Source organism: Calonectris borealis, chromosome 6 (assembly GCF_964195595.1).
Source record: "Calonectris borealis chromosome 6, bCalBor7.hap1.2, whole genome shotgun sequence".
Taxonomy (NCBI): domain Eukaryota; kingdom Metazoa; phylum Chordata; class Aves; order Procellariiformes; family Procellariidae; genus Calonectris; species Calonectris borealis.
Window position 1 is genome coordinate 40,487,267 of NC_134317.1, and position 24,609 is coordinate 40,511,875.

A 24,609-nucleotide genomic window follows, 5' to 3' on the forward strand; every position below is an offset into this window, starting at 1 on the left:
AGCCTTTGCTTTGCTTTTGGCAGAAGGAGGAGGAAAAGGACAGAGGAAGGGAAAGAATTGCACCCTTGAACTTACCAGTTAAGTCCATACTGCTTCAGAGATCAGTTTCCTTTTACATGCTCAATTTACTGTGCGCTAGACAAAAAGCACGAGCTGTCAGGCTCCTGTGGTGATAAACCTGGCTCTAATCCTGCTCCTACTGACATCAGTGGCAAACCTTGTGTTGCTTTCAGTGGGAGCAGGACTTGCACACCATGCTCGTTGATTCAGCCAGCCTTACCTGGCCGAGCTCAAAGCAGCCTCTGATGTGAGTGATGACAGGAAGGTTTAATACTTAATCCTGCTTCTGCTCACTGTGAATTTAAAAAATGTAACAATTAAAATTATGTGAAACCAAGAATATAAAGTGATTTCACATGATTTAATAACTCAGGAGTAACTCTGCAAACTGATCCTTGCTAGAGAAACCCTGACTTTACAGCTTCTTTTAAATTGGGGCATTGGTCTTTGTTTTGCAGGGCATTCAGAATGCAAAGATTAAAACGTTCCATGAGTGCTGAGTATTAAGATAAAGAACACAGAGAACGATTTAATTTATATCTTCTTTCTAAATATTTATAAATATTTGAGAAGAAATGTTTACATTTTCACAAAAACAGTAGTAGCATATACTTTACCACTTCATTTTCAAAGTGTCAAACACTAGTTTGAAAGAGGGCACAAATGAATGTTCACAATTTGAAGAGAGCTTCATTTTATTGAAGATAAGTAATAATTGAACGAAGTGGCTCATATTGACAGCATCACGCTGGCATATATCTTTTCAGAGACAAATGTACGTTATAGAGGAAGTGTCCCCACATGTCAATGTCTTACAAAATGTGTTACATTTAGTGAAATAATGGGTAAGGAAAAAAATCATTGTCATAAATGATGGTAGGCACTTTTTACTGAAATACTGGTAGTTTTACATTCTTGACATGAATAATTGGATGTGTCATATGTGAAGCTACCTAGAAATAAAATAGAGGTCATAAAATGTAAAGACATGATGGGATGCATTTATAACAGCATAAAACAAACTGGCATTTTAATGTCTTAAGCCAGCCCATTTGCTATACTTGCCCATTGATCTTGGCTAGAAAAGTTTTATGCCTAATTCAAACAGATTTTGGAGATAAAGCCATATAATGGGAAAGTGATAGGATTTGTTTTTGTTAAAAGTATTCTCCTTCTAACTTACAGTTATATCACTATAACAGGATTGGAGGCTGGTGGTTGTGTGACCTTACAAAACTTCCTCAGAAATGTTGTGTCCACTTTCATAGCAGGTGACTTTCTGGTGTAATTTACCTTGACATTTTACCTGCTAGTGATTGCAGGTCACATAGAAGAATGTTATTCAATAGACATGAGAAAAGGTATAGTTCAGTGTTCGTTCTGTGGGATGATTTGAGAGAGTAGTTGTTGGGAAAAATAGTACAGTTTGAAAGTGTTTGTGCGTTTAATGTATTGCTTTGGAAGGCATGTAAAAAGATGGTTCGTAGAGGCACTGACTTAAAAGTACATGCTTAAAATCTCATTAATTTCTATTGGCTGTGTAGGTGCTTTTAATTACCATGCTTGAAATTAGATTTAATATGGCATGGCAATAAAATAAGGAATATGACTACCTAACTATGGTATGATGCCCCACCCCCTGCAATTTTTCCAACTGGAGCTGAACACAGAAACCACATGCTTAAAAAAAAAAAAGAAAGGAGGCATAACTTGTCCTGTTTTCATAGGATTGCTAGTAAGCATGTGTTGGGTGGTTTTTTTAAAAACATTTTTAAATAGCGGAAGACTTGGCAACATGTAATCTCACTTGTTGCTCTGGTTTGCTGTGTGTCTTTGGAAATGAGTACTAAGCTGGTGTGGAGCACTGCAGGTTGCCCAATGCTTTGGGCTCTGTATAGCCTTTCGCAATAAATATGTACCAGGCAATTGTAAAATGTTCCCATCAGGGCATGCCGGCTTGTTGTCTTTACTCGGTGTTAACTCTGTCTGTGCAGATAGGAAATTATACAGGGTAAGAGAAATCTATCCACTCTCTGTATTTTCTCTTCAATTATTGTACAGTTGATGAAATATCTAACTAGTGCATTATTTGGCTGCTATTGTACGTTAGTGTAGAGATGGCAGCCTGTTAATATTCAGCGAAGTCTTATGTAAGTAGAAATGTTTCATATCTTCTGTTTTCAATGTGGTTTTACTGAAAGCAGTTTTGAATTTGAATGAACCATTCTAGAATGCAATTCTCAAAAGAGAAGTCTCTAAAAATTGAGCAAATAATATTTTCCCGTCACTGTTGAGCTAGTGATATCGATAATGGTATGATTAATTTAAATGCCAACATTCATGGTATAGGCATGCTTCTTGTAACTATAACAGGTTTGTTTGAACCTGTTAAGAAAAATCGAAACCTGGTGAGGTAGAATAAAGGCTGATTTATTGATGGACGTCATTACCTTACCTGGATTTAAGGGAAGGGAAATTGACTTTATAGAGAAAAACAGAACACCGAGGATAATTAGTCATGAGTCAAGGAAATGTGTTAACTGATGTTTTATGTTGAAAAAGTAGTACTAGCACACGTAAAGGATGAGGTTGGAATCAGTGTCTGAGATGAGGCTCAGAATGCAATCTGCAAAATACTGAACTTCTGAGCAGTATTTCTACCATGGCATCATTTATTCAGGACCTCTGTCTCTGGATGTAAGCAACAAGAGTACTGCAAATGCCTAACCCACTGTTCATAGATGATTCCCTCTCTGCCGAACTAAAATGTTCAGAGCTTATATCCATGAGGCTGTGTGTCCATAATGAGAAAATAACATTAGATAATGAATGTTGCTACAGATGTATTCTAATGTAGATAAACTTGAACCATTGGATAGAAATATGAACTCCCATGAGAAACAGGGTGATGCTCTACCCTTCACATCAACTTCTTTTTTGTGGAAAAAGAACATCTAAATAATATGTTCCCCTTTCCAACCAAAAGATAGCTTGTATACAAGATAGTCTTGCTGAAATTATATCTCAGCTGGAAGGAAAGATGAGTTTATTTTATGTAGCAGTTGGAGGTTCTTAGAAATATCAGTCAGTCAGTTACCAGAGCGGTAAATTAAATCTTGAGAGCCAGAACTCGCTCATCAGTACGCAATGATACGGAAGTGGCAAGGAGAGAGACAGACAACTGCATCAGGTGTGGGTGTTTATGTTCTTGATGGAAAAGTACAAATCATTTCCTTCCCTTCTGCTGCTGTCATGATCCATCACTTTAGTCCATTTTCACCTTGCTAAGGGATTCTGAATAGGCCTTCCTGCTTTGGCACCTAATTAATCTCTCACAAGCCTGTTTTTGCAGCCTGTCTGCCTGGGGTGGTCCGTATCTTATGTCAGTGACTCACAAACAAAATATTCTTTTTTCCTTTACTTTCCTTCCTTTTCCTGTGTTCTTTCACGCCCATGCCCCCTCAAGCAGGTTGAAAATGTTGTTCTCCCCCTGCCTTTGAAAAGGACATAGATACGTCCTGTTATAACAGGAAAATATCCCCTTTTCTTTTAATGGAACACCGTCACACTGTGGTATGTAAAGTTGTCTATGTTTCCAAAACTAGTAAGTGCCCACAAAAATACACAGCGGGATTTTGCTTGTCAGAAACTGTTCAGCAACTCGAAGTCCTTACAGTGTAACAGGCAAGCAGGAAATCATTGGTCACTTTTAAAAAATGGCATACCTATACACAAATAAAAGTATATGATCTGAGATGAAAAAGGCATATTCTGTGGTGTAAAACATTACCATGAGACTGTGAAACAAAAAATTATATTATTGAAGTTATTTTATTGTCATATATCAAGTGATTATGAGTATCAGATATCTTGTGCACCAAGCTCTAACAGCCACAATATTTTATGACTAGTTTAAAATGAGTCCTTGTGATAAAATAACACATGTAGTCTGTATAACAGATAATACTGAATAGTATAATATATTATCTAGAATAGAAAAACATAGATTCTGTAAAATGATACCAGTGGAATCTAATATCCCTTTGAAATACATTTCCTGGATAATATTTCTATTCAGAAACAACTCACCTCCCTTCTACTGTCCCTTCTGTGGGGACAGGCTTGGTGTTCAGCTGAGCGCAGCATATGCATTTCAGTCTGGGAAATGGAAAGGCATTAAAATAGGTCTGAGAAGTCCCTTTGTTAGATCAGTGATCAGGGGTAGTGTCCATCAAAACCCTTTAGCTCTACTGGCCTGTATCTCATCTGCAGAATCTGATCTTCTGTGCTGTTGATACAAAACCTACAAGAGCTCCAAGAGTCTTGTGGTGACATACAGGCAGGAAGAAAGGAAAAAAAAAAAAATCACATCTTTAATTCCCCCTGCTGACAGCTTCCTTAATAAATATTGTAAGAAATTTCTCAGTTAAGAGCCACCCAGTAATCTAATTTGCAAGCCCCAATGATATATTCAGCAGCCAGCTCAGGGGAGGTGTGTTTCTACTGTCAGAATCACATAAGCAGGGAATAAAATTCTGAGCTCCCACTGAAAGCTGCAATAATTTATGATGAGTTGTTGGCTTTTCTTTTTTCATACTATTTTTGACTCGACTGAGCAAAAAGGTTAGATGCTACTGACTTTACATTGATTAGGTTTTTCCATAGTATGCTCACCTACCTGTATGTTTTCACAGGATTTAACAATACAAACACTGCAAATTCATGAAGTTTCATGTATATCTAAAGAAATCATAGAGTGAAACCCGTATCAGCATGGGTGACTCTTGTATACAGCCATAATGAGTGGTGAATGTCGGTTCATTTCAATTGTCTCCCCTCTTGACACGCTTGTGTAGGTGTTAAGCCTTTGCTGTTCTGTTCAGTTTGAATAATCCCAGATTTGTTTGTTACCTTCTGTGTCGTCCTGGTGAGGCATCCTTGGGCTCTTCCTTCTCTTCTCCTGGACTCCAGTGGTGTGCACACAGAAAACAAAACAGAAGCCAAAAAGCTTTTATAAGATCATAGCTATATAGCCAACTTCAGGCTGTTTTGTGAGAGAACTGGTTCTCTACAGCAGTGTCATAGTGGTTGTGTCTCTATTCCTTACAATGGGAAAAGCTTCCTGTCTTGTGTTCCGTCTGTGTCAGGTTCATACCCTGAACTGAGAAGGATCAATAGTGTTGTCTCAGAAATTAACTCATTAAAAGATAAAAAACAAAACAAAAGGTAAGAAAGCAAAAGAAAAACCTCTAAGGTATTACTTCATAGCTGATCAGCTGGGAGAAGGTGGGAGAGTTGGAAGTCTTCAGGCTTGAAAGAACTTCCATGTCACAGAGTAATTCCATATGAGCTGTGGTCAGTTTATGGTAAAGACCTCAATGCTTGGGGTTCACCTCTGTTTCCTCACATCTGCTTAAAGAACTTACAGCTTATAATGGCTGCTGATGGGGCTCATCCACAGTAAGAGACCTCTTCTTCAGGGTAAAGGCCTCTTGGGTGTCCACAGTGACAAGACTTTACCCTCAGTGAAGAACTCCCAGACATCATTTAATTTCTATATGTCTTTCTGCAGACCTTGAGAATAAAGTCAGGCTGCCAGCACTCTGACTTTCTTCAAGGTGCACGTTGGCATGGTGCTATAGATTTCTTAGACCCTTTGTAAGCAAGAAGGAATAAGATATCTTTAAAAAGGAAACGGTGCTGTCCCTATCCTACCTTTCCATCCACGTTCCTTTTAAATTCTACATCAACGAGGTTTTTGAGGATGCACCCAGGAAACGTAAAGCGGTGCTTTCATTGTTGCTCCTTACAATTCAATCTTTTAAAACCCGCTTCTCCATTTCTTTTTACCTTCCCACTATAGCCTTCATTATGGAGAAGCAAACACTAACTGGTTTGGTTTTTTTATTTTCTCTGTGGTGTCGTGCTTGGGTGATGAATAGCTGTCAATGTTCATGTTTTCTAAAGAGTAGCTAGGAAAGATACATGAAATGCGCTACTAATTTACCTAAACTTTTCTCTTGTTCTTATTATCCTGAATGGCAAGTGCTGTATTTCTGTTCTTTTCTTTTGCAGTGAGAGATGCAGATATACGATGTGTGGCCATAAAGATTCAGTCAATAGCATTGAGTTTCTTCCGTTCTCCAACACTGTTCTCACTAGCTCTGCTGACAAGACTTTATCTCTCTGGGATGCCAGAACGGTAAGCAGTCTTTTTCTTCGTCTTTCTTAAATTTAAGCAAAGTGATGGCATGTATGGTGTGAGAAAAATGAAAGCCAGTGTGAAATCAAAATAGAAAGTAAGGGTGATGTGGCAATAGAATATTCACTGGCATGAGCGTGCTGGCATGTGCTTTAAGTTATGTACAAAGGAAATGGGGGAAAATGCCACAGGAGAAACACAAGCTGCATAGAAGTCTAATATATTTATTCTTCCTCTAGAAGGGATGCCCTCATGCCCCCAGAACTCACTGCTGATTTCTCATGGAATATGTATTATTGTCTCCATAATACATCACTGTAGGTAGTGTCAGAAACTCCGCATCTCTTCCTTTGTTCTTCTCTACTTTCATTCTTTGGTATAGGTATAAATGGATTTAGTATATTGGAGAGTGTATTTGTCCCTGCTGCTTCGCAGACCAAATATGTAAATCCTGTTCAAGTAGAATACGAGAACAAGGCAAGAGGAACTTTTTTCTCTTTCATCAGAAAATTCAATAATTATTGCTGCTGTTGTGGTATTTCTCATAGAGCAACTCCTGAAATTCTCAAGTTGGTACTTCAGTTGGTATTACAGTCACTCTGCATTTCTCAAACAGTGTAAAGATACGAGTTTCCAGCCCAGAATAGAGAAGGTTGTATTCACGGAAGGGATTTGAGAGGAGGGAGGCAAAGAGCTATTGCTGTGTATTGATAGGTATTGTCATCAGACCTATACAAACATAGGATAAAAAAAACTGACATGAAAATGACAGTGGAATATTTGAGATGCTCATTAGGCAATTTCTGTTTATGGGTCATAGAAACAGACTGAATAGAAGGTCAGTTAATAATAATCCCGGGTGTAAAGCACAACAAGTTAAAATGAAGCCAGTCAAGACTCGTTATTCTTAAATGCATTGGTTTGTAGGAATATTTGGTATCCAAATATGAATAATTCAAAAAGAGAAAAAAATATTGAAATACAAACAAAAGTGAAAAACTCAGTGGAAAAACAGATTTCTGCTTTGTTTTGTTTTCAATAAATCCTGCTAGGAACTTTATCTTGCAAATGTCTCAGTAATCTCCTATTCATAGCAAATTAACAGAATTATAAAAGAGTTTTTCTTTGATAAACTTACGGGAAAGGCCTGCTCAATTTTCGTTCACCAGCACTGTTTTTCAGCTTTGGGTAATTTTGCTAAGATAGGAAAGACCTTTTGCGAAAAGAAAACATTGTATGGCATTTTGTTGTGTATTTGTTCTGTTGAATTGTTCCCTATTCAGTGGGAAATCTTGCAGATTTCAGATACGTGCCCACATTGAAGCATCAGTTTGAGTGGTGGAATCACTGTGAAGATGCTATCTCCCTCTAAATAGTGAATGATATTAAATGTTCCCTCCAGAAAGAAGATGAATGATTTTCTCCCATTAATTTGGATCAGAATATTTTCTCACCTCTGTGAGATCAATTATCTTTGAGGAGTACATTTAAGATAATTTTAATGAAACATGAAAATCATACTCCAGTTTGTTTTCTCATAAATTAGATTCATATTATTAATCACATCTTGCTCTTCAATCATTAACTTTAGTCAGCTCTTTATTATTAAAGATAATGGATGCAGAGAACTGTAAGTCAAAGTGGTGCAAGTTGAATGGACAATGAGCTCTGGATTTGGGGCAGAATGGAACATAAATCTTTGTAGTTACTAAGCTGAAGCTATAATGTAGCCTTCAGACTTTCGAAAAACATGACATTACTTTTTTCTTTTTTTTTTTTTTCCTTCCCCCTCTGGATAACATAGGGTCAGATCTAGTGGTTCAGAAAAATCTACAGCGCATTGACTGTAATTTTAAATCTATGTTGCCTAAAGGGAAATGAGAACACAGAAGGATGAATAGTATTTAGATGATTATGGCTCTTTCCAAACATTCTGGGAGAAAATACAGAGTTGATGTTGGATTTGGAGGGGAACCATCCTCACACCGTGCCAGGCTCCCAGTAGATGAAATGTATGAGACTGAGGATGCAATTCATTGGTAGGAATTTCTTGCTAGTAAAGCTGATGGCTCTCATGCCAAGATAAGCTGCAGAATTTATTTCTCTTTATGCCAGTTTCATAGAAAGACAAGCATATTCTGGCTTTTCACCAGAATATTTTCTCGCTGACGCATCAGAGTGAGCATCTCTACTCATGAATTGCAAAGTGTGTCCAATGATAAATGTGAGATGTGCAAAAGAACACGAGACCCCAAGAGTACAAGTTCACCCACCTGGGTTAATTCTTCTCATGATAAGCGGTCTGCCACTCATCTGCATCTCCCACATTCTGATGAGTAATTTCTTGGGGCTAGTCAGATTTGTCTGGATAACATTTGAGCCAAGCTGAATTTTTGCTCTTTCTCAGACAGATAAAATGCCAAATATTTATATACTTAAATAATTAAATAGAGGAAAAGAAGGTACTCACATTTTTCATTCTACATGTTTGAAACTTATTGATTTAGTAACTATCTCATCTGCTTTCTGATTTTTGAAATGTCAGGTGCTATAACTGGATATTTCATTTTTTAAAAAGTTGTGCAGTGCCCGTCAGTTAGAAGTCAGTATTCAGTAGTAATGCCCTACAGAATGTGTCCGACAAGGATTTGGGAAGACTTGTCTGTGTACTTAACTGGACAGTCCCATTCACATCAGTGATACTCTTCTTGTGAATAAAGTTCAGTGCATGCACAGCTCTGTAAAAAGTTAGATTCATACAATGCTCTATTTTTCTATTTGATTTTGTGAAATACTAAGCATTTGAGATATTGTTCGATAATTGTTGTCCATTTTGGTCTCTACTGATATTCTCACTGATACTCAAGTGCTTGTAGTTTAACATTTTAATTATCCAGGATGTGTTTCTGACTTCATGCAGTGTAGCCCAGTGATTTAAGACGAGCTCTATTTTTCTGCATTCCTTTTGCAGAAGACTGCTGGCACGTAACACAAATGAAAGGATTCCATTCCCACCCCACTAGCAAACTAATATCCCTGACCTCCAGACAGGAAGGCATCAAGCATGTCAGTTTTCTACTATTTGGGTCAAAGATTACTTAAATAGGAGTAAGAGCGCAGCAGAACAGTGGCCAGATGCAAGTTCTATCTCTGTGCATCAAATTTTATCCTTGACAGTAATTTGTGGGCTGAACAGCACAATCAAAAGTTAGAAGCTCCGAGGTAGTGTGGTCTTTGATGAATAATGCAGGCACCAATCTCAGAAGAAAAAGGAAAAAACAGAATGAGATTGCCCAAAATCCTGCCTTAACAGCAGCAAATAGCTCCCAGTAATGATAACTCATTCTCATCGAGCCAGAACCTGGCTGTGGCCATTACACTCCTCAAAGACTCCTGTAAAGTTTCCCCCTGCCCCAAAGCGAGGGAGGGGAGTGGGAATCCAGGCAGAGCCTCCTTTCAGGCTCATGCAGGGGTATCTCTTCATGGGTGCGAAGAAATTTGTTCTCTCTTAGCTCCTGGAAATAGTTCATGAGTGTGGTACAGCCACACTTTATATAGTAGGGCAGGCTGGACTTTTAAGGCCACATTACACTCGGAGAAAGACATTAGGAAGAAGTAGTCAGTGAAAAGAGTGAGAGGCAGCTGGGTGTTCCTTTATTTTTTTCTTTAAATATAGCTTTGGATAAAAAAGAGTCTTATGTACAGCCCTTTTTAAAGCGTTATTTCCTAATAAATTGAGACTTCTGTACTCATGATGCCTGCTTATCATTTTCGGCCAATGGCTTTTGAATATTAGCCCAGGTTTGATAGAGCTTAAGTTTCCATGCAGTTAGGTCTCTGGGCAACAGCAGGGAAACCCAAATGAATGCCCCATCTGGTAGGAGAAGTGGCAGTGGGTGCTCAGCCTGGCTATCAGGCACCACCTTTCCTGTGGTCCACAGCAACCCTGCCACCCTTGTTCTGCAGAGTGGTTACAGGTGGTGGTGGTAAGACGCTGCCTGGGACTTTTCTTTCTTGGCTTTTCATGATCTACCCCACAGACTTTTAGAACCTGAAATGATCTGTCTGTGAGTTCAAAGAAGTAGCAGAGTAAATCCCCAAGAATCTGGGGTAGTATAATTTGCATTTTTGCAGGCTTGCAAAAGGCATCTGATTTAAGGCATACAGATCATTTAAGGATAGTGGCTATTTAAAAGGTTTTCACACTGTGCCCTACCAGAGAATAAATACTTACATACACCAGTTTTTGAGCTCTTTGCTAAGGTTGCCAGCTGTGGCGCAGCATTTTAATGATGAGGGCATAGCTGCTTATGTGTTTCATATGGGTGTAGAATAATTACAATGATGCTGATCTAAGCTCCAGTCTTGCAATTTTTTCCTTCACAACACAGCCCATCTTCCCCCACCGTGTGATGTCTATGGCATGGGACAACCCTGCTGTGGTTCCTGTTGCAGCTGGATTGTGCCTGAAAGCTAGTTAACTCTTACTTGATTAAATTCAGTGGAATTGTTCCAAACTAGTAATTTCCTTAGATAACCTTTTTTCTTTCTTCTAACGAAATTATCTTTTAGACCACTTATTTTTCAGTGTTGATTTTGTCAGAATTTAGTAATTTTCAAATTAGTAATTCCCTAACTAATTCTAATTTTGTTTCTTCCAGCGAAGTATAAATTATCTTTTAGACTACTTGTTTTTCAACATGGATTTTGTCAGATCTTTTTTGTCAGCAGCTTCAAAGTATGTGGGAACACCCAGATTTTTGTAGGGATGCTGCCTATCTGTGGGCGGGGGCTTTTATGCCTGTGTTAGAGGGGGCATTCACGAGGCAAATTTAGGAAAAATGTCAGAGTATTTAAGGATCAGGCATATGAGACAGGCACAGAGCAGCCAAAGGGAGTTATTTTGAAAGCCAATCTGGTTGTCTTTACATTTTTTGGCCTAGTCCAGTTGATTTATCCCTGAGTAAACACCTTAGACACAAAATTATCAGGCAGAATTTCCTCAGGGTATTGGATTTGTCGGTTTTATTTGAACCTTTTTGAACTCCTGAGGAATGAATTCAAGAGCTGAGTGGATAGACAGGATGGGTGGTTTAAAACAATCTTTGACAGGCAGTTTATGGTTCAAGTCAGTCCTCTTCAAAAGTAGGTCAAAGATCGAAGTCGTCACTATTGGAGACGAAGAGCTCTTCCATGCAAACTTCAAATCTCTTACTATAATTGAATTATTTTGCTGTAGATGAGGGACATGCAAGGATAATTCCAGTTCCTGGCATGAAGTGTAACAAATTTTGTGTTCCTGATTCTGTTCTACGTATTTGTAAATAATGGGTTCATATTTTAAAACTCCCTGTCTTAACATGAAAAGGAATTTGAGTCACAGTAAAATATGAAATCAAGAAGAAATAGCTGTGAATACAAATTATGTTTTTCCAAGAAGTAGTATCACGAAAGACAAAAGTAAAACTTGAAGAGGCTTGTGTTAAATCTGTTTGGGACGCTTTCTTAGAGACTTAGTGCCAATTTTTGCAAAACCAAAAATATGGCTGAGGAAAAATGTCTTGATTTCTTTCTAATCTTGAAAAATAATTGGGAAAAAAGCTTGACATGGTCACTGTCATTTTTAAAAATGCCACATTCAGACTTTCCTCCAAAACAACTTCTATGGAAAAAGGTGGATTAAAATAAAATATTTCAAATAATAAGCATATAACTCTGCAATTTGGATCAGTTGACCCAGATGCAAGCAAGAAAGTATCCTATGTTCTTGTTTTGCTGTGGGTTTTTTTCTTCCTGAGAGGCAGGAAAGCCATTGCCCTTCAAACTGTATTTGACTGCTGTTCCCAGTATAACCCTCAGACTGGAACGATGACTCTGTCTTTCATTTGGCCTGCCATTACTGACTTGCTCTCCTTTTTCTTGCCTTCCTGACTTTGCTCCCAAATCAAACCATTAAATCCAAAATTTAACAAACTCTATAAGCAGTTGATCTCATGGGCTTTTTCCCCTGGTAAACTAGGTTTAAATTAGACTCTAAACATTTTAGATCAGACAAGTTACCTTGTTCCGCAAAGCTCCAGGTGAATTAGTGGCTCTTAAGAGGTTATAATTATTGTTTTATTAAGCTGTTCCTGTTCATTGACATGCCTGGGCCTGTCCACTGGATGTCAGAGTCCTTTTGCCAGCGGGAAGGCCGTCCCTTTTAACACGTAGTCTTCCTCTGCCTTGTCTCCACGACATAGAAAAGCTACGTTCTTACTTCATTTCAAGGAGAGGTCTTTGAGAAGACAGTTCTGTATGTTAAAGCTTAATATTCAGCTTGACTGCTAATTCATGTGAAATGTATACATGGCTTTATCTTGCCAGTAATGTAGTTATTTAGTCAAAGTAACAGCTTTTCATCACGATGTTCACAGTCATTTAAGCTGCTACTAGAGAAGAGAGCAAGAGGGTCCTCTGCAACCTGTTGCTTCCGTGCCTATACAGTCGTGGTTTCCCCAGGGACTCTGCCTGAGTTTCCTCCTGTAGCTAGAAGTGCCGTTGCACCCTTCAGGCAAGGCTTCTTGCAGCGCAGCCTGGCCTGGTTTCAACTTGCTGTGCATCTTTGAGCGAGTCTTGGCGCCTTTCCCGTGGTCAGAGCAGTCCTCTGATCCTTCCCTGGCAAGCTATAGGTGCATCTGCCTTCGAATTCCTGTTTGCTGCCAAGCCCACAAACCTCCCAGCACTGCCTGCCTCCCTCCTCGCAGGTCACTGCAGCCATCCTTCCCCTCTGCAAGCTTTTGTGCCTTTCGCCAAAGTTTCTGTTCTGTTCAAGGCTCTCTTTTGTCCGTGTGCTGTTTCCCTCGCGTTCCCCAGGATGGCCCCCCCTAGCCTGGTGATGGGTGATGGGGAGGTGCTTTGGGCCGTGTGTGCCTCGGTGCACTAGTTTCTGTTTACTCATGCCTTAGCAGTGAGGAGTTGCTTCTGGGCAAGGCGTTTTGGAGCGATGTAGTCATGTGAAACACATGCCTGTAATTACAAATGAGGGACACCCATATTCCAGGCAGCAGGCCATGCAATTCGCAGCTCCACTCTGATGTATCACTGACACTGATGTGTTGTAAACTTGCAAAGGCAGGCAGAGAGGCAACAGTGGACTGGAGGAGGGTATTAATTCACTACTGATCGAATCAGATTTCATCAGTTGTAAAATTAGACTGGATCAATTTTCAGTTGTCACTGGTTATCTTAGAATATTAGTAGTAATTAGAGAGCTATAAATAGATAAATTTAAAATATTTGAAGTTCTAGCCAGGGGAAAAATCTGGCTATAGATTTCAGTAAATACTTAGATAGCGTGGCTCCTGGCGTGCCGTACAGGGAACGGGTGCTGTCGGAGTGTGCAGTGTAATGGCATTTGGCTATGTCACTGATTATTTAGAAATGAAGTGAGAGAAGCAAGCTGTATTCCTGTCTGGGCAGCAAATAGATTGACCTGAATCTGAACTTCTTACCAGCTGCCTGTGTATATCTATAATGTGTGTGCATGATATATTGCAGTAAGTATGAATTTAATTTTTATGTCGCTAGTGTCACTTTGAAACAAAATGGGAGTAAAGTTCCTTCAAAGGCTTTGGGAAAGGCCTGACTGCAGAATAACGTTTGCATTGACTTCTTGGTCCTAAAACTCTAATTAAATTATTGATTATGAAGCTGGCTGCTTTCTTAATAGATCCTAATGTAACAATTAAAGCAAAGTAAGTAATTAAAAATGAAAAGATTGGTCCACATGTAAAATCTTCAAAAGGTCATTTTCAACTTAATCGCTTTCTTGAAAGAGGCAAGAATAAAACAAATGAGTCATTAGTAAAAAAGCAATTTAGTGTGTGTATGTGTGTAATAATGTTCCTACCAGACTACCACTGGCCACACAATACCTAAATTAATTAAAAATAATAGCTAAATTTACTTTGTTGATACTATATTAACACTTCTCTTCCCAGACCAGACCTCCATTGCGTGAAGAGCGGTAGGAGGTGCATAGCCATAGCATGCTTCTCCTCTGGACAGCTGATAACCAAGGCAGAAGCCAGAAGCTTCAGCCAAAGAGAGCACAAAATTTCAGAGAAATCATTATGTTATTGTTTAACATCTTAAACAATGCTTTGTACTACACAGACCATTTATTAGCAACTTTTTTGTAGGCATGAGAAGTAAGGGGGAATTTTTAGAGGTCAGTCAGGTTCGCCTATGGATATTTATAGGTGTGAAAGGTAGAAGGGAGGAAAGCACAAAGGTGTTGGCCAGAAAATTTTCAAAAGACCACTTAACGCTGTTGCCTTTGACAGAGCAGAAGTGAGAGATGATACTGGAGGATTTAAGAACTGATAGAAAGTTTGGGCTCTACAAGCAAACAATAGCCACTCATAAGCAAGGTACACAGCCAGGCACTGTTCGCCTTCCCCTGAATGGAGAACTACTGAGTTTCATACTGATTGTATTCTGTACTGTGGGCTTTTCACAAGGGGCTCGTAATGTTATATGAAGTAAAATCAGTCACAGCTTTTGCATCATCTCTGAAATTTACCTATCATGTCCTGACAAGCCAGGGAAGGAAGCACATTTGAGGTGAAAGCTCTATTACAAGTACTTTACCCTCTGTCACAGATCTTTCAGTATAAAATGTCTAGCTTACATATCACTGCAGAAGTAGCTAATTGGTGCAATAGTTCATAGGTATGAAGACAGGCTGTTCTGGAGCCTGTTCTAAATGTAGTTCAGTATCACCGTACTGCTTGCACACGCAAGCTAATCGGAAACTAAGCCAAACTTTGAAGCATGGATGTGGAAATTTGCTAAGCAAACACCTGCTGTGTTCAGCACCTCCTGTGCATGTAGAACATGTGTATTCCTGTGCACAGGGAAATTCATTAAACCATGGGAGACAGAATGCAGATAAGCATGTACATCAAAGAAATACATGTCAGGGGTATCTGGGAATCGTCTAATAGGGTGAGCTTTATAGACATTTGGGGAACCGAGCTCTCATGAATTACTGTGCACAGCAACTGCAAACGCTTTCTCTAGATAGTAGTGGTTGTGTTTGCTACAGTTAGATTCTGCTTCAACACATTCGCTCAGAACCAAGTCCTATTCTTGATGAGGCAGTGGGGGGAAAAATTACTATGCTGTTCAAGTTGTATGAGAAATAGATAAATCTGTTAGCCTTTTGAGCTAAAGGCATTGCATCTTAAATGCTCTTTCCACAATGACTTGTGGAATCTTCTCTCCTCACACATTAATTGAGGAAAGCAGATTATAGACTTTTTATGAAAGGTCCTCTTAGTGGATCCGCATGTCTGCCTCTCCACTTGCACGCCTACAGTGCTCTACCATGTTAGGCTGAAGAGAAGGAGTGGGTGCTTTGTTATCTTTCCTTTTATCTGGATTCCCCATGAGCTGTTTTTATGTGCTACTAAGGACAGAGCTGCTGTTCTGTCAGATTGAAGTAAGGCGTCTGCACACACTTGTCTACACAGAATACGCTATGATGGGTTTTTACTTTTCAAATTCAAAGATTACACTAGACTCTCTACTCCAAGCATGAGCTGTTATATATCAAACCATGTATTCCACTGTCTCTTCCCAGACATAGCTGTAAGAACTTAAGTCTCTTCCCAGACATAGCTGTAAGAACTTCATCAGTAGGAAGTCTGATGACATGGTGACTGTGGCTACGCATTCTCAAAAAGATCTATTAAAAAAAAAATCAAACCCCAAACCTTACAAATCAATTTCCTTTCTACTAACAATAACATTGTGAAGTAATATATTTTCAATAAATAGCTTTCCAGTTTGGTAAATTCAGAATGAAAACGGTGGTGGTGAATCAATCTGTTGCTCTGTATAGATTACTCCCTTCTAACCGCTACTGCTTGTGTATAGATTTATTCCCATTCTGGTTCCCCACAGCCTCAGTGGGTGGCTGCTTTAGACTTCCCGTTCACATGTCCTTGTCATAATAGCAAAAGAGATACTGCCTGGGAAATGGCTTGAATTGAAAAACAGGCAGGCCTTTGGGATGACTTCAGCTGTGAGTTCAAAAAGCTGGAATTTTAGAGCTTGCAAGATATTTGCTTAAAAATATTTTCTTGCTGCTTCAAGAAAGCTTAAGTAGTCAATTTTAAGTGTCATCTGCAAAATAGTTAAGGGTCCTGGTTTTGAAGGAAAAGCTGTAGGCTGTCAAATTGGTTTTGAGTAGGATGCCCCATGCAGCGTCGATGGATAGTGAAAGTTTGCAGTGGTAATTCATACTTCAAACATTTCCCATATGATAGAATTTTTATAGTACATATTTAATGTACACAGAACTGCCAGGCAGACAGAGGTTTAAAACAGTTTTATGCTCTGATACGCCCCAAGGCAACAGCATGGAGAGGTGGTGTTCACATGGTCCAAGGCCAAAATGCAACTCTTTGATTATAATTGAATTCAGCTTCCATATTTATAAGCATGATAAACAGTTGAGGACATTTTATGTTAAGAGGCAGCGTGGTTGGTCTAATATGAAACCGATACGAAATTTGGGAAGTGCTGCTTCTCTTCCTCACACAGCCAGGAATTTGCTTATGAGTAGCAGGCGTATCACTTCACCTCTCTTCCATCTCCCCTTTCACCCTTCTTGTTGATGTAGACTGCAGCTGAAAAAATAACACTTTAAAAAGTAAGAGTCTTGCCATCTCACAGTGTGCTATGCTAATAACCTAAAAATGATTCAGCTAAAGTCCTAAAATGTGAACATATTCAATTCTCTCTTTCTGGCATCTTTTCTCCACTCGTGTCTTTTGGGTCGTTCTGCAGACAGGATTAAATTGATGCAAATGAGAGAGAGACCTGGTTGCTAAAGTGGTGGAGATGGAGTGAAAAATATATGGCAGTTGTCCTGAGGAGGAGCTTCAGGTGTTGTACGGTATTGATGTGGACGTGGAAAGATATTAGCATGGGCTATTGGAGAGGAGAAGCAATGAGGCAGCACCTAATTTGTGTTGTACAATTCTATTTAAAGTTGCTCCAGTAGACTACCTTGATGGGATTTCATATTGCCTATAGAAATAGGAGTGCATGTTCTTTAGTTGTCTTGCAGATGAGGTAATGTGACGGCATTGTAATTGTGAAATTGTCAAAACTAGTAGTGACTCGCTTCATGAAGAACTGTCTGTGCTGGTACCCTGAGAACCCCAAGTGTCCCCACTCTGCAGCAATGAATACAAGGCAGTGCTAATTACATGCTGTAATTTATGTGAAGCAACTAAAAGATCTGTCTCGATAACTGTGCTGGTCTGGACTTTCTTAACAAAGGGACGGTATTCCAATCAGTAGTGTGAATTGCTGTGTCATTCTAGTTAACAGCCAGGTTTTCTTGCATCCTAACATTCGCTCAGGCCCTTTGGCTGGAGGCATGCCTCCTCAGAGTGCCGTGGGATCGCTTACAGAATTTCCTCTGTGTGTTTTCTCCTCCTGTGTTTAATAGTAAGTCCTTTGTTTTCTTAGAACAATTAGGCATACCTCAAGGATGCACATTTACCAAAGCAGTCAGCACGCAATTCCTCATCCCTACCATAAGTCTCAGTCTCACACGCTATCCCATGCCAAATCCAATCGTGAGTGCGCTAATCCCTTCACAAATGCTATGTTTGGATGCTTTGTGTCCTGCTTTCCTGGCAGGCTGAGGTCTGTCAGCTTCTTTTCAGGAGTGCAATCTCAGAGCCCCTCTTGATTGTGAGGTGATTTCAGAGCTAGGGCAGAAAAACAAGCTTCAGCAGCAGCATCGTTGTCTCTCAAGTTCAGGTTTCTGGCAATAGTTTGCTGCAGCACTACTGAAATTAATTGTTTCAGGACCTAAAGTGTCCTGGCACCAACACAGGAGGAATGAGACGCTGCCAGAGAGGTACCAGTTGATCCCCTGAGAACTGAGTGTTCCTACAATAGAATCATAGAATTGTTTAGGTTGGAAAAGACCTTTAAGATCATCAAGTCCAACCATAAACCTAACACTGCCAAGTCCACCACTAAACCATGTCCCTAAGCACCATATCTACTTCACCAGGGATGGTGACTCAACCACTTCCCTGGGCAGCCTGTTCCAGTGCTTGACAACCCTTTCAGGGAAGTAATTTTTCCTAACGTCCAATCTAAACCTCCTCCTGCATCACTCATCATGGTTTTCAGGACAGAAAGGATTTACTGGTAAACACTGGTTTTATAGTTTATTTAGCTTTTAATTTTCTCTAAAAATAAATATGTAATTATTGCATTCCTGTTTCTCCTCTTTTGTGGCTCAAGCCCAGCTTCTCTGCCTCCGAGTGGGTTTCAGGCCAGTGTTTTGCAAATGATAGTATTTTACATGCCAGTCCCTTACTCAGCTGATTGTTTCTTTCCCCTTTCTCTCCCCTCAAAAATGTTTTATAGAGAAGCAATAATCTTTCAAAAAGAAGGCATTTATCACATGCAGATTGGAAACACTGGGACAAAACTGATAGGCGAGAAGCAAAATTTAGCAATGTGGCAAAGCCTTTGTACGTAATCTTCCCCTGTTGGTGACTAGAATAAATATCAATGGTCCAATTTTCCGCTGTGAACAAGCTCACAGGAAAGGAGGTACTCCGTGGTTATGCTGATATGACTGTGCCACAGTCCTACTTTTTATTTAAATCTCTCCTATTTTATACTAGGTTTGTGCAAAAGCGACAGAGTTGCTTTAGCAAGAAGCCACAGACGAGCAGGAGTGGTCAGGACTAGAGTAAGGCCAGGTGGGACCCTCTGCACATTGCACTCCAAAAGCTACCCCAGTCCTGCTGCCAAACCTGCCCCCCTTTCCAGCCCCATCCAGTAATGCCATGCGACTGGTTTTACTAGTTGAGATGGAATCTTAGAAAGTTGGGCTGGGACTTGATGCTTTTGGAAATGCAGGTAGCATGTCCACCTGTCTCAGAGCCTGTGCCTCGGGAAGTATGCAACCTCTTGACAGATGCCCTTGTGTTAACTCTACTTGCCATTTATTTTGAAGTTTATCTTTATAATTGTGACAATTACAGACTTTTGTATTTTTTCTTTTGTTTTGCTTCTGTGTTTAGTGAAAATTTGCATACAGTCACACAGTTTATATTTTAACCACGATCATAACCGTGTTGGTCCTGGCCATTGTGCTCTCTCCTTCAGTTAAGTAAGTAATGGAGAGACCTGCCCTTACTGGCTCTGCAGCATTTGGGAGACCTCGTGAACATGCTTTGTCAGGCATGTTCTCCCACCGACCCCCAGCTTGTCTCTGTGGCTCTCCTGCAGTGCCACCATCACAGGGAAGGGCTATGGGATAACTTAAAGTCATCTTTCTTCACATAATAAACTTGGCCCCTTTCCCATAAGAAACATTAGGCCCCTTTCTTCACATAAGAAATTTGGGGCCCAAGTATTTTATTTTCCACAGTTAAAGTGGTAATAGGCTTCAGTCATATTTGTAATGAGTATAATTTGAACTTCAAAAAATGTCAAGTTCATAGGAAATAATATAGGAAATGCATGATGCTTTGAGGAAAAAAAACCCCAAACCCCACAGATTTATGCTGGGAAAAATTGTGTAACATATTTGTATAATTTTGGTTTAGGGGTGGGTTTTTTGTGAATTCGGTTCCTTCTAAAAGCTTTCCTTTCCAAATCTGGAAAATGGTTTTTGCAAAATCTGCTATGGATTTGCAGAGTATTCCCATTTTTGGTTGCCTTTTAATCATGTTCTTAAAAATTAGCTCTTTGTCAGTTCCTCTCTGAATAATGCAGAGCCTTGTGTCTCAAATTCCCCCTGCCACCGACAGTGGCAGACATGACCCATGATGATGAAGTTCAGCTGGATTCAATTGAGCATAGGCAGGGAGAGGGCTGACATTCCCCCGTGGGGGACTGCCTTTCCGGGGCTGGCTGAGGACAGCCCGCAGCTGATCAACCTTAAGGGCACACATGCACCCCTCTCCAGTACAGCCATTCTGAGACCTGACATCAGGGCACATAACATCTTTGGAGCTTGAGGGCTTTATTTTAAAAGAATAATTGTGCTACTTTAAATAGAGCAGCTTTGCTGTGGCTAAGACTGATGGTTTTTTTTTTCCTTCGTGACATACTTTTGTTACTACTTCTGTTTTGGGGTTTTTTTTTGCGTTTTTTGGGGTTTGTTTTTTGTTTTGTGTTTTTTTTTAAATCCAGAAACTACTCTTTCTCAGGAGAAAAAATGCGCATATAGTTATCAAGATTTTCTTTTTAATTTAGATCGTAGTGTTTCCAGTAGAGTGTGACTTGCTGTAAATGGGAGTTAAACAATTCTTGAACACATACCTGCAAGTTAAAAAGTGTGTGTCTACGAGTGTGGGGGGAGTATGCGTGCACACATTTTTCTAGATATATTTTGCTCTCTCAGGAACATCAATTAGTAGTCAAGAGTAAATAGTCATATTTAACCTAAAATGATAAAGACATCATTATTTGATGCTGCATAATAACTAAAAAAACAGTAAATAGTGTCTACTAGTGTAATGTTCAAAAATGGGTTGGTTTTGTGATGACAGCCCATAACTGCCTGCTATTTGACTTAGACGTGCTACTTTTGAAAAGTTTGGTTATTAAACAAATTAATGAAGCAACTTATATTACTTACTAGTCTCACTCAACATTAGCAAGTGGATTGCATTTCCTAATTAGCATGTAAGGAAATGGATAATAAAGCTTTTCCCTAAAAATATGTATTGCCAATTTTCACACTTCTATTCCAAATTTTCTCATTTTTAGCCTGCCAAAATGAAATAAATGTCTGTTGGGGGTATGAAAAAAGTAATTACTTTCTTTCTCCTTTAACTTCCTCTTAATTAACTTCTAATGTATGCTGTTACTCAGGGAGCATCCCTTAATACTGAATGTGTCTAAAACAGAAAAGACAGAGATTTAAATGATTTAGATAAACATCTGCCTAACATAGAGGCATAAAAATTACAGATTCAGAAAAACTGTGGCTTACTGCCAGCATTCGCAGACAAAAAAAACACAAAAAATTGTTTTCTTTTTCTATAAATCTTTTTCCCGTGTGTATATGAGCTTAGGGGGAAATGATTAAGCCTTCAAGTACAGGTAACATGGATTGCAAATAGTGTCTAATAATATAAGCTTTCTGAGCATCACTAAATTGCTCTATGACCATCACCAAATTACCAGAGATTTTGAAGGAGGACATGTTCTTTCTGGTATAAAATTCAATGTTTTGACTTGTTCCAGAGCAGCCCTTTTCTTCTTAATTTAAGACAAGAAATGGAAAAGAGAGTTGCGGTTTCTATCCATACCTGACTATATAATGCTAATCTATACTGGTATTAAATAATTCTGTTTAGATAAATTGGTTCTGTCTTTAGCAATTTAGAATAATCTTCTCAAGTAATGTGCAGTAAGAGTGTATTAAAATAATTGCCTGCTATTTATTTTCAGCAATATTCAACTGTCAGAAATGGCATAATAAAAAGAAATATTTTGTCAAAATCTCAAGATTTCCAATAGTTGAATCAATAGAGTAAACACAATTATTGCTGTATATAGTTTTCCAAATAATGATAGAGATTAAGGACGTGTTACAAACCTATACACAAAATCTCTCTTAACATTGTTTGAAATTTATCTGAGGACAGAGAATTTAATTGTAAAATGCTGATTGACCCGAATATTTCTGTGGAAACATCTTTATTTTACAAGCTTCTCTTATATGCTAGGCAGCGTCTCAGTGAGAATTTTCTTCATCCCCTGGGAGGGAGCCGGGGGGTTTCAGTGCTGGTCCCCCCAAAGGGCTTCTGAGGTGGGCAGAGCACAGACCTTGGAGCCTGCAGTCCTGGCATGGGCTGCACAAAAGAGCTGCTCTGCTGCTGAAGACCTAGGGGGCCCGAGTATGTCTGACTGGAATTGATACTGTCAAAAAATTTATCATAAATAGAAATTTGGACCCCCATATCTTGTATTAGATACGTAAAATGAGTCATGCAGGCTTTTTTTTTCTTTTCACTTCTTGACTTCAGCGTAATACCGTGCAACTGGACATATATACCAAAAAGGAACAAACTTAAGTAAAAAACACATCCTCCAGCATCTCACTGTGTTTCTCAAGAGTTTGAATGAGATGTGAAGGGACACAGTGTTGATTTCTTTAGCAAGACACATCAAATCTCAGCTTCACTCTGCTATATAAGCCATGCTGTTTTCATGGCACTCTCATACCCCGCTGGAAAGTGTTTCCTCTGCAGTCTTTAGCCCACTGCTTTGTGCTCTTGTGTTATTACAAAAGCACTACTCTCTGGCTGTAGTAATTCATCTGATGGTAGAACATGACTGACTTGAACCGAGTCGTGTAGTCTACCTTACAGTAGTGGTGTCATAACTCAGAAGTGTCGCTTGCGATAGCTGGTGTACTTGAAAATTCGTAGTGGATGTTTCACACAGGGGCAATGCTGGTTCTGAGAGGTGTATCCAAGTTTTCCACCCTAATTATGGATCTCTGAACAACAATAAAGTGACACCCTTCCTGGGAGGAAGTGTTTTTTTAATAATCACAACACATTTCTGAGATTTTGAAAAAAACTTCCTACTTGGATTAGGATGAAAAGTCAATAGTTTGAGAACTTTCTGTGTATCAATACAGGATAAAATCTCTGTTCTGAACAACCAGACTGTAGTGTCGCCAGAATTTTGAAATATTCTCCTTCGACAGTTTTGGTCTATTTCTCCGTTTCTAAAAATATACTTAAATCTAAACTTGTTAACGTTTTAGGACAGCAAGTTGTTTTGACTCAGTAAGCCAAAGCTTTTTAAAAGGTGATTTTCAACACCTCTGATATTTATTTTACCAAATGTATGTCAGTTGAATTATTTAAACTGACCTATATCTTGGTCAGGTTTATAGTTTAAAAAGTCTTTATTTCCCCCTGACAAACATATTGTCAATACCGACCTCACTTGTTCCAGTTGACAACACTTCTGTTGATACAAGGACATGAATTAAAACATGAAAGAAAGCCTAAAAGCAAGTAAAATCAGATCTGTGTGCTGGGTGTTCAGGACTGTTCTCATGTGAAAGCTGTGGAATAACCGTATATTCTGATTTCTTCTGGCCGGATTGGACTCCACCCATGATCTCCCTTCAAAAATTAATGCACTGATGTGTTCAGCGCCCAGCAGTGTGGGTGTACCCTGACGTATGGGGAGCTTTCTCTGGATGTTTTATATTGCGGCTGAGGGGCTACAGTCATCTTTTGCCAGACTCTCTGTTATCTTCTCTCCTTATTGCGTGGATCCTATCGTACTAAACCCGACATACTGCTATGAGCAAAAGCAGTCAGAATGATATATGAGATGGCTTCAAGACAATAAAAATTAGATAGACCTTGCTCCGTTCTCTGTCAGCGTTACTGTCCCATTTTTTGAGAAGAGGGATCTGGGTGTGAAAGAAAGGGAAGACGACAGCGTAGAGTAGAAAGATCATGTTTTACTTCCGTATCAGGTAACTATGGATGGTGTACGTTAGCAGTGAGAAAGATGATAGAAGGATAAAATCAAGTATAAATGAGAAATACGTACTAAGAAAGATGGAAGTAAAAGCAGTGAAAGAAGAGAAAGCAGTGGTGTCAGGAGGAAAAGAGGGCATAAAAGAGCTTAAGGAAAGGAAACAGCAAACAAAAAATCAGGACATATTATATGTTTTTGGTATCTGTTTTCTGCTCGGAAGCTTCTACCAAATAAAAGGCTCTATAATAGTGATTGATTTGTAATCTCTAGTGTCATTGCCCTCACTTCCCTCCAAAGCCATCTGGAGGCTGTCTGTAGACAGCCCATTGAAAAGTATGAATTGCAGCAAAGAAATTCTGCCTGGCAGAAAGAGGGATTGGTAATCAATTCCCTTCCTGCCAGGCAAGGCTGCTTTGCTCCCTTCGCATTTGCTGTCTGGTATCCTGTCTGCGAAATGCCGTCAGAGATGGTACCCGGGGAGGAGCACAATGATACCGGGGATTGCAAATCAATCATTCCCACTGTTGCTGGAGCCTGCCGTTGAACGCTGAAGACAGGCAACATGTCTTTTGTTCGATAATTTAGTTGGTTTTAAGGATAAATAAAAAATTGGGTGGCCTTTCCAGATTCACTGCTGTCTCTGGGCCAGTGGTGCCCAGGGGGTCGATGTCCAGCTGAAGGGTGCATTAGTGGTGGTAGTGCAGCCTGGCTGCCCAGAGCCTGTGACTGGGGGCAGCGTGGGACAGGCGTGCTCCTGTGCAACTGCAGAACTTGTTCTTTTCAAAGTCTGT

At 39.5% G+C, this 24,609-nt stretch overlaps 1 protein-coding gene across 1 annotated transcript in view; it reads left to right on the forward strand.

Moving 5' to 3' along the window:
* Positions 1 to 24,609, forward strand: part of SPAG16 (sperm associated antigen 16) — a 410,239-nt gene that overhangs the window by 241,064 nt on the left and 144,566 nt on the right. The window contains exon 13 of the mRNA XM_075153736.1: positions 6,136 to 6,262. Within this exon, the coding sequence (XP_075009837.1) occupies positions 6,136 to 6,262 (127 nt within the window). The remainder of the gene's footprint in view (positions 1 to 6,135; positions 6,263 to 24,609) is intronic.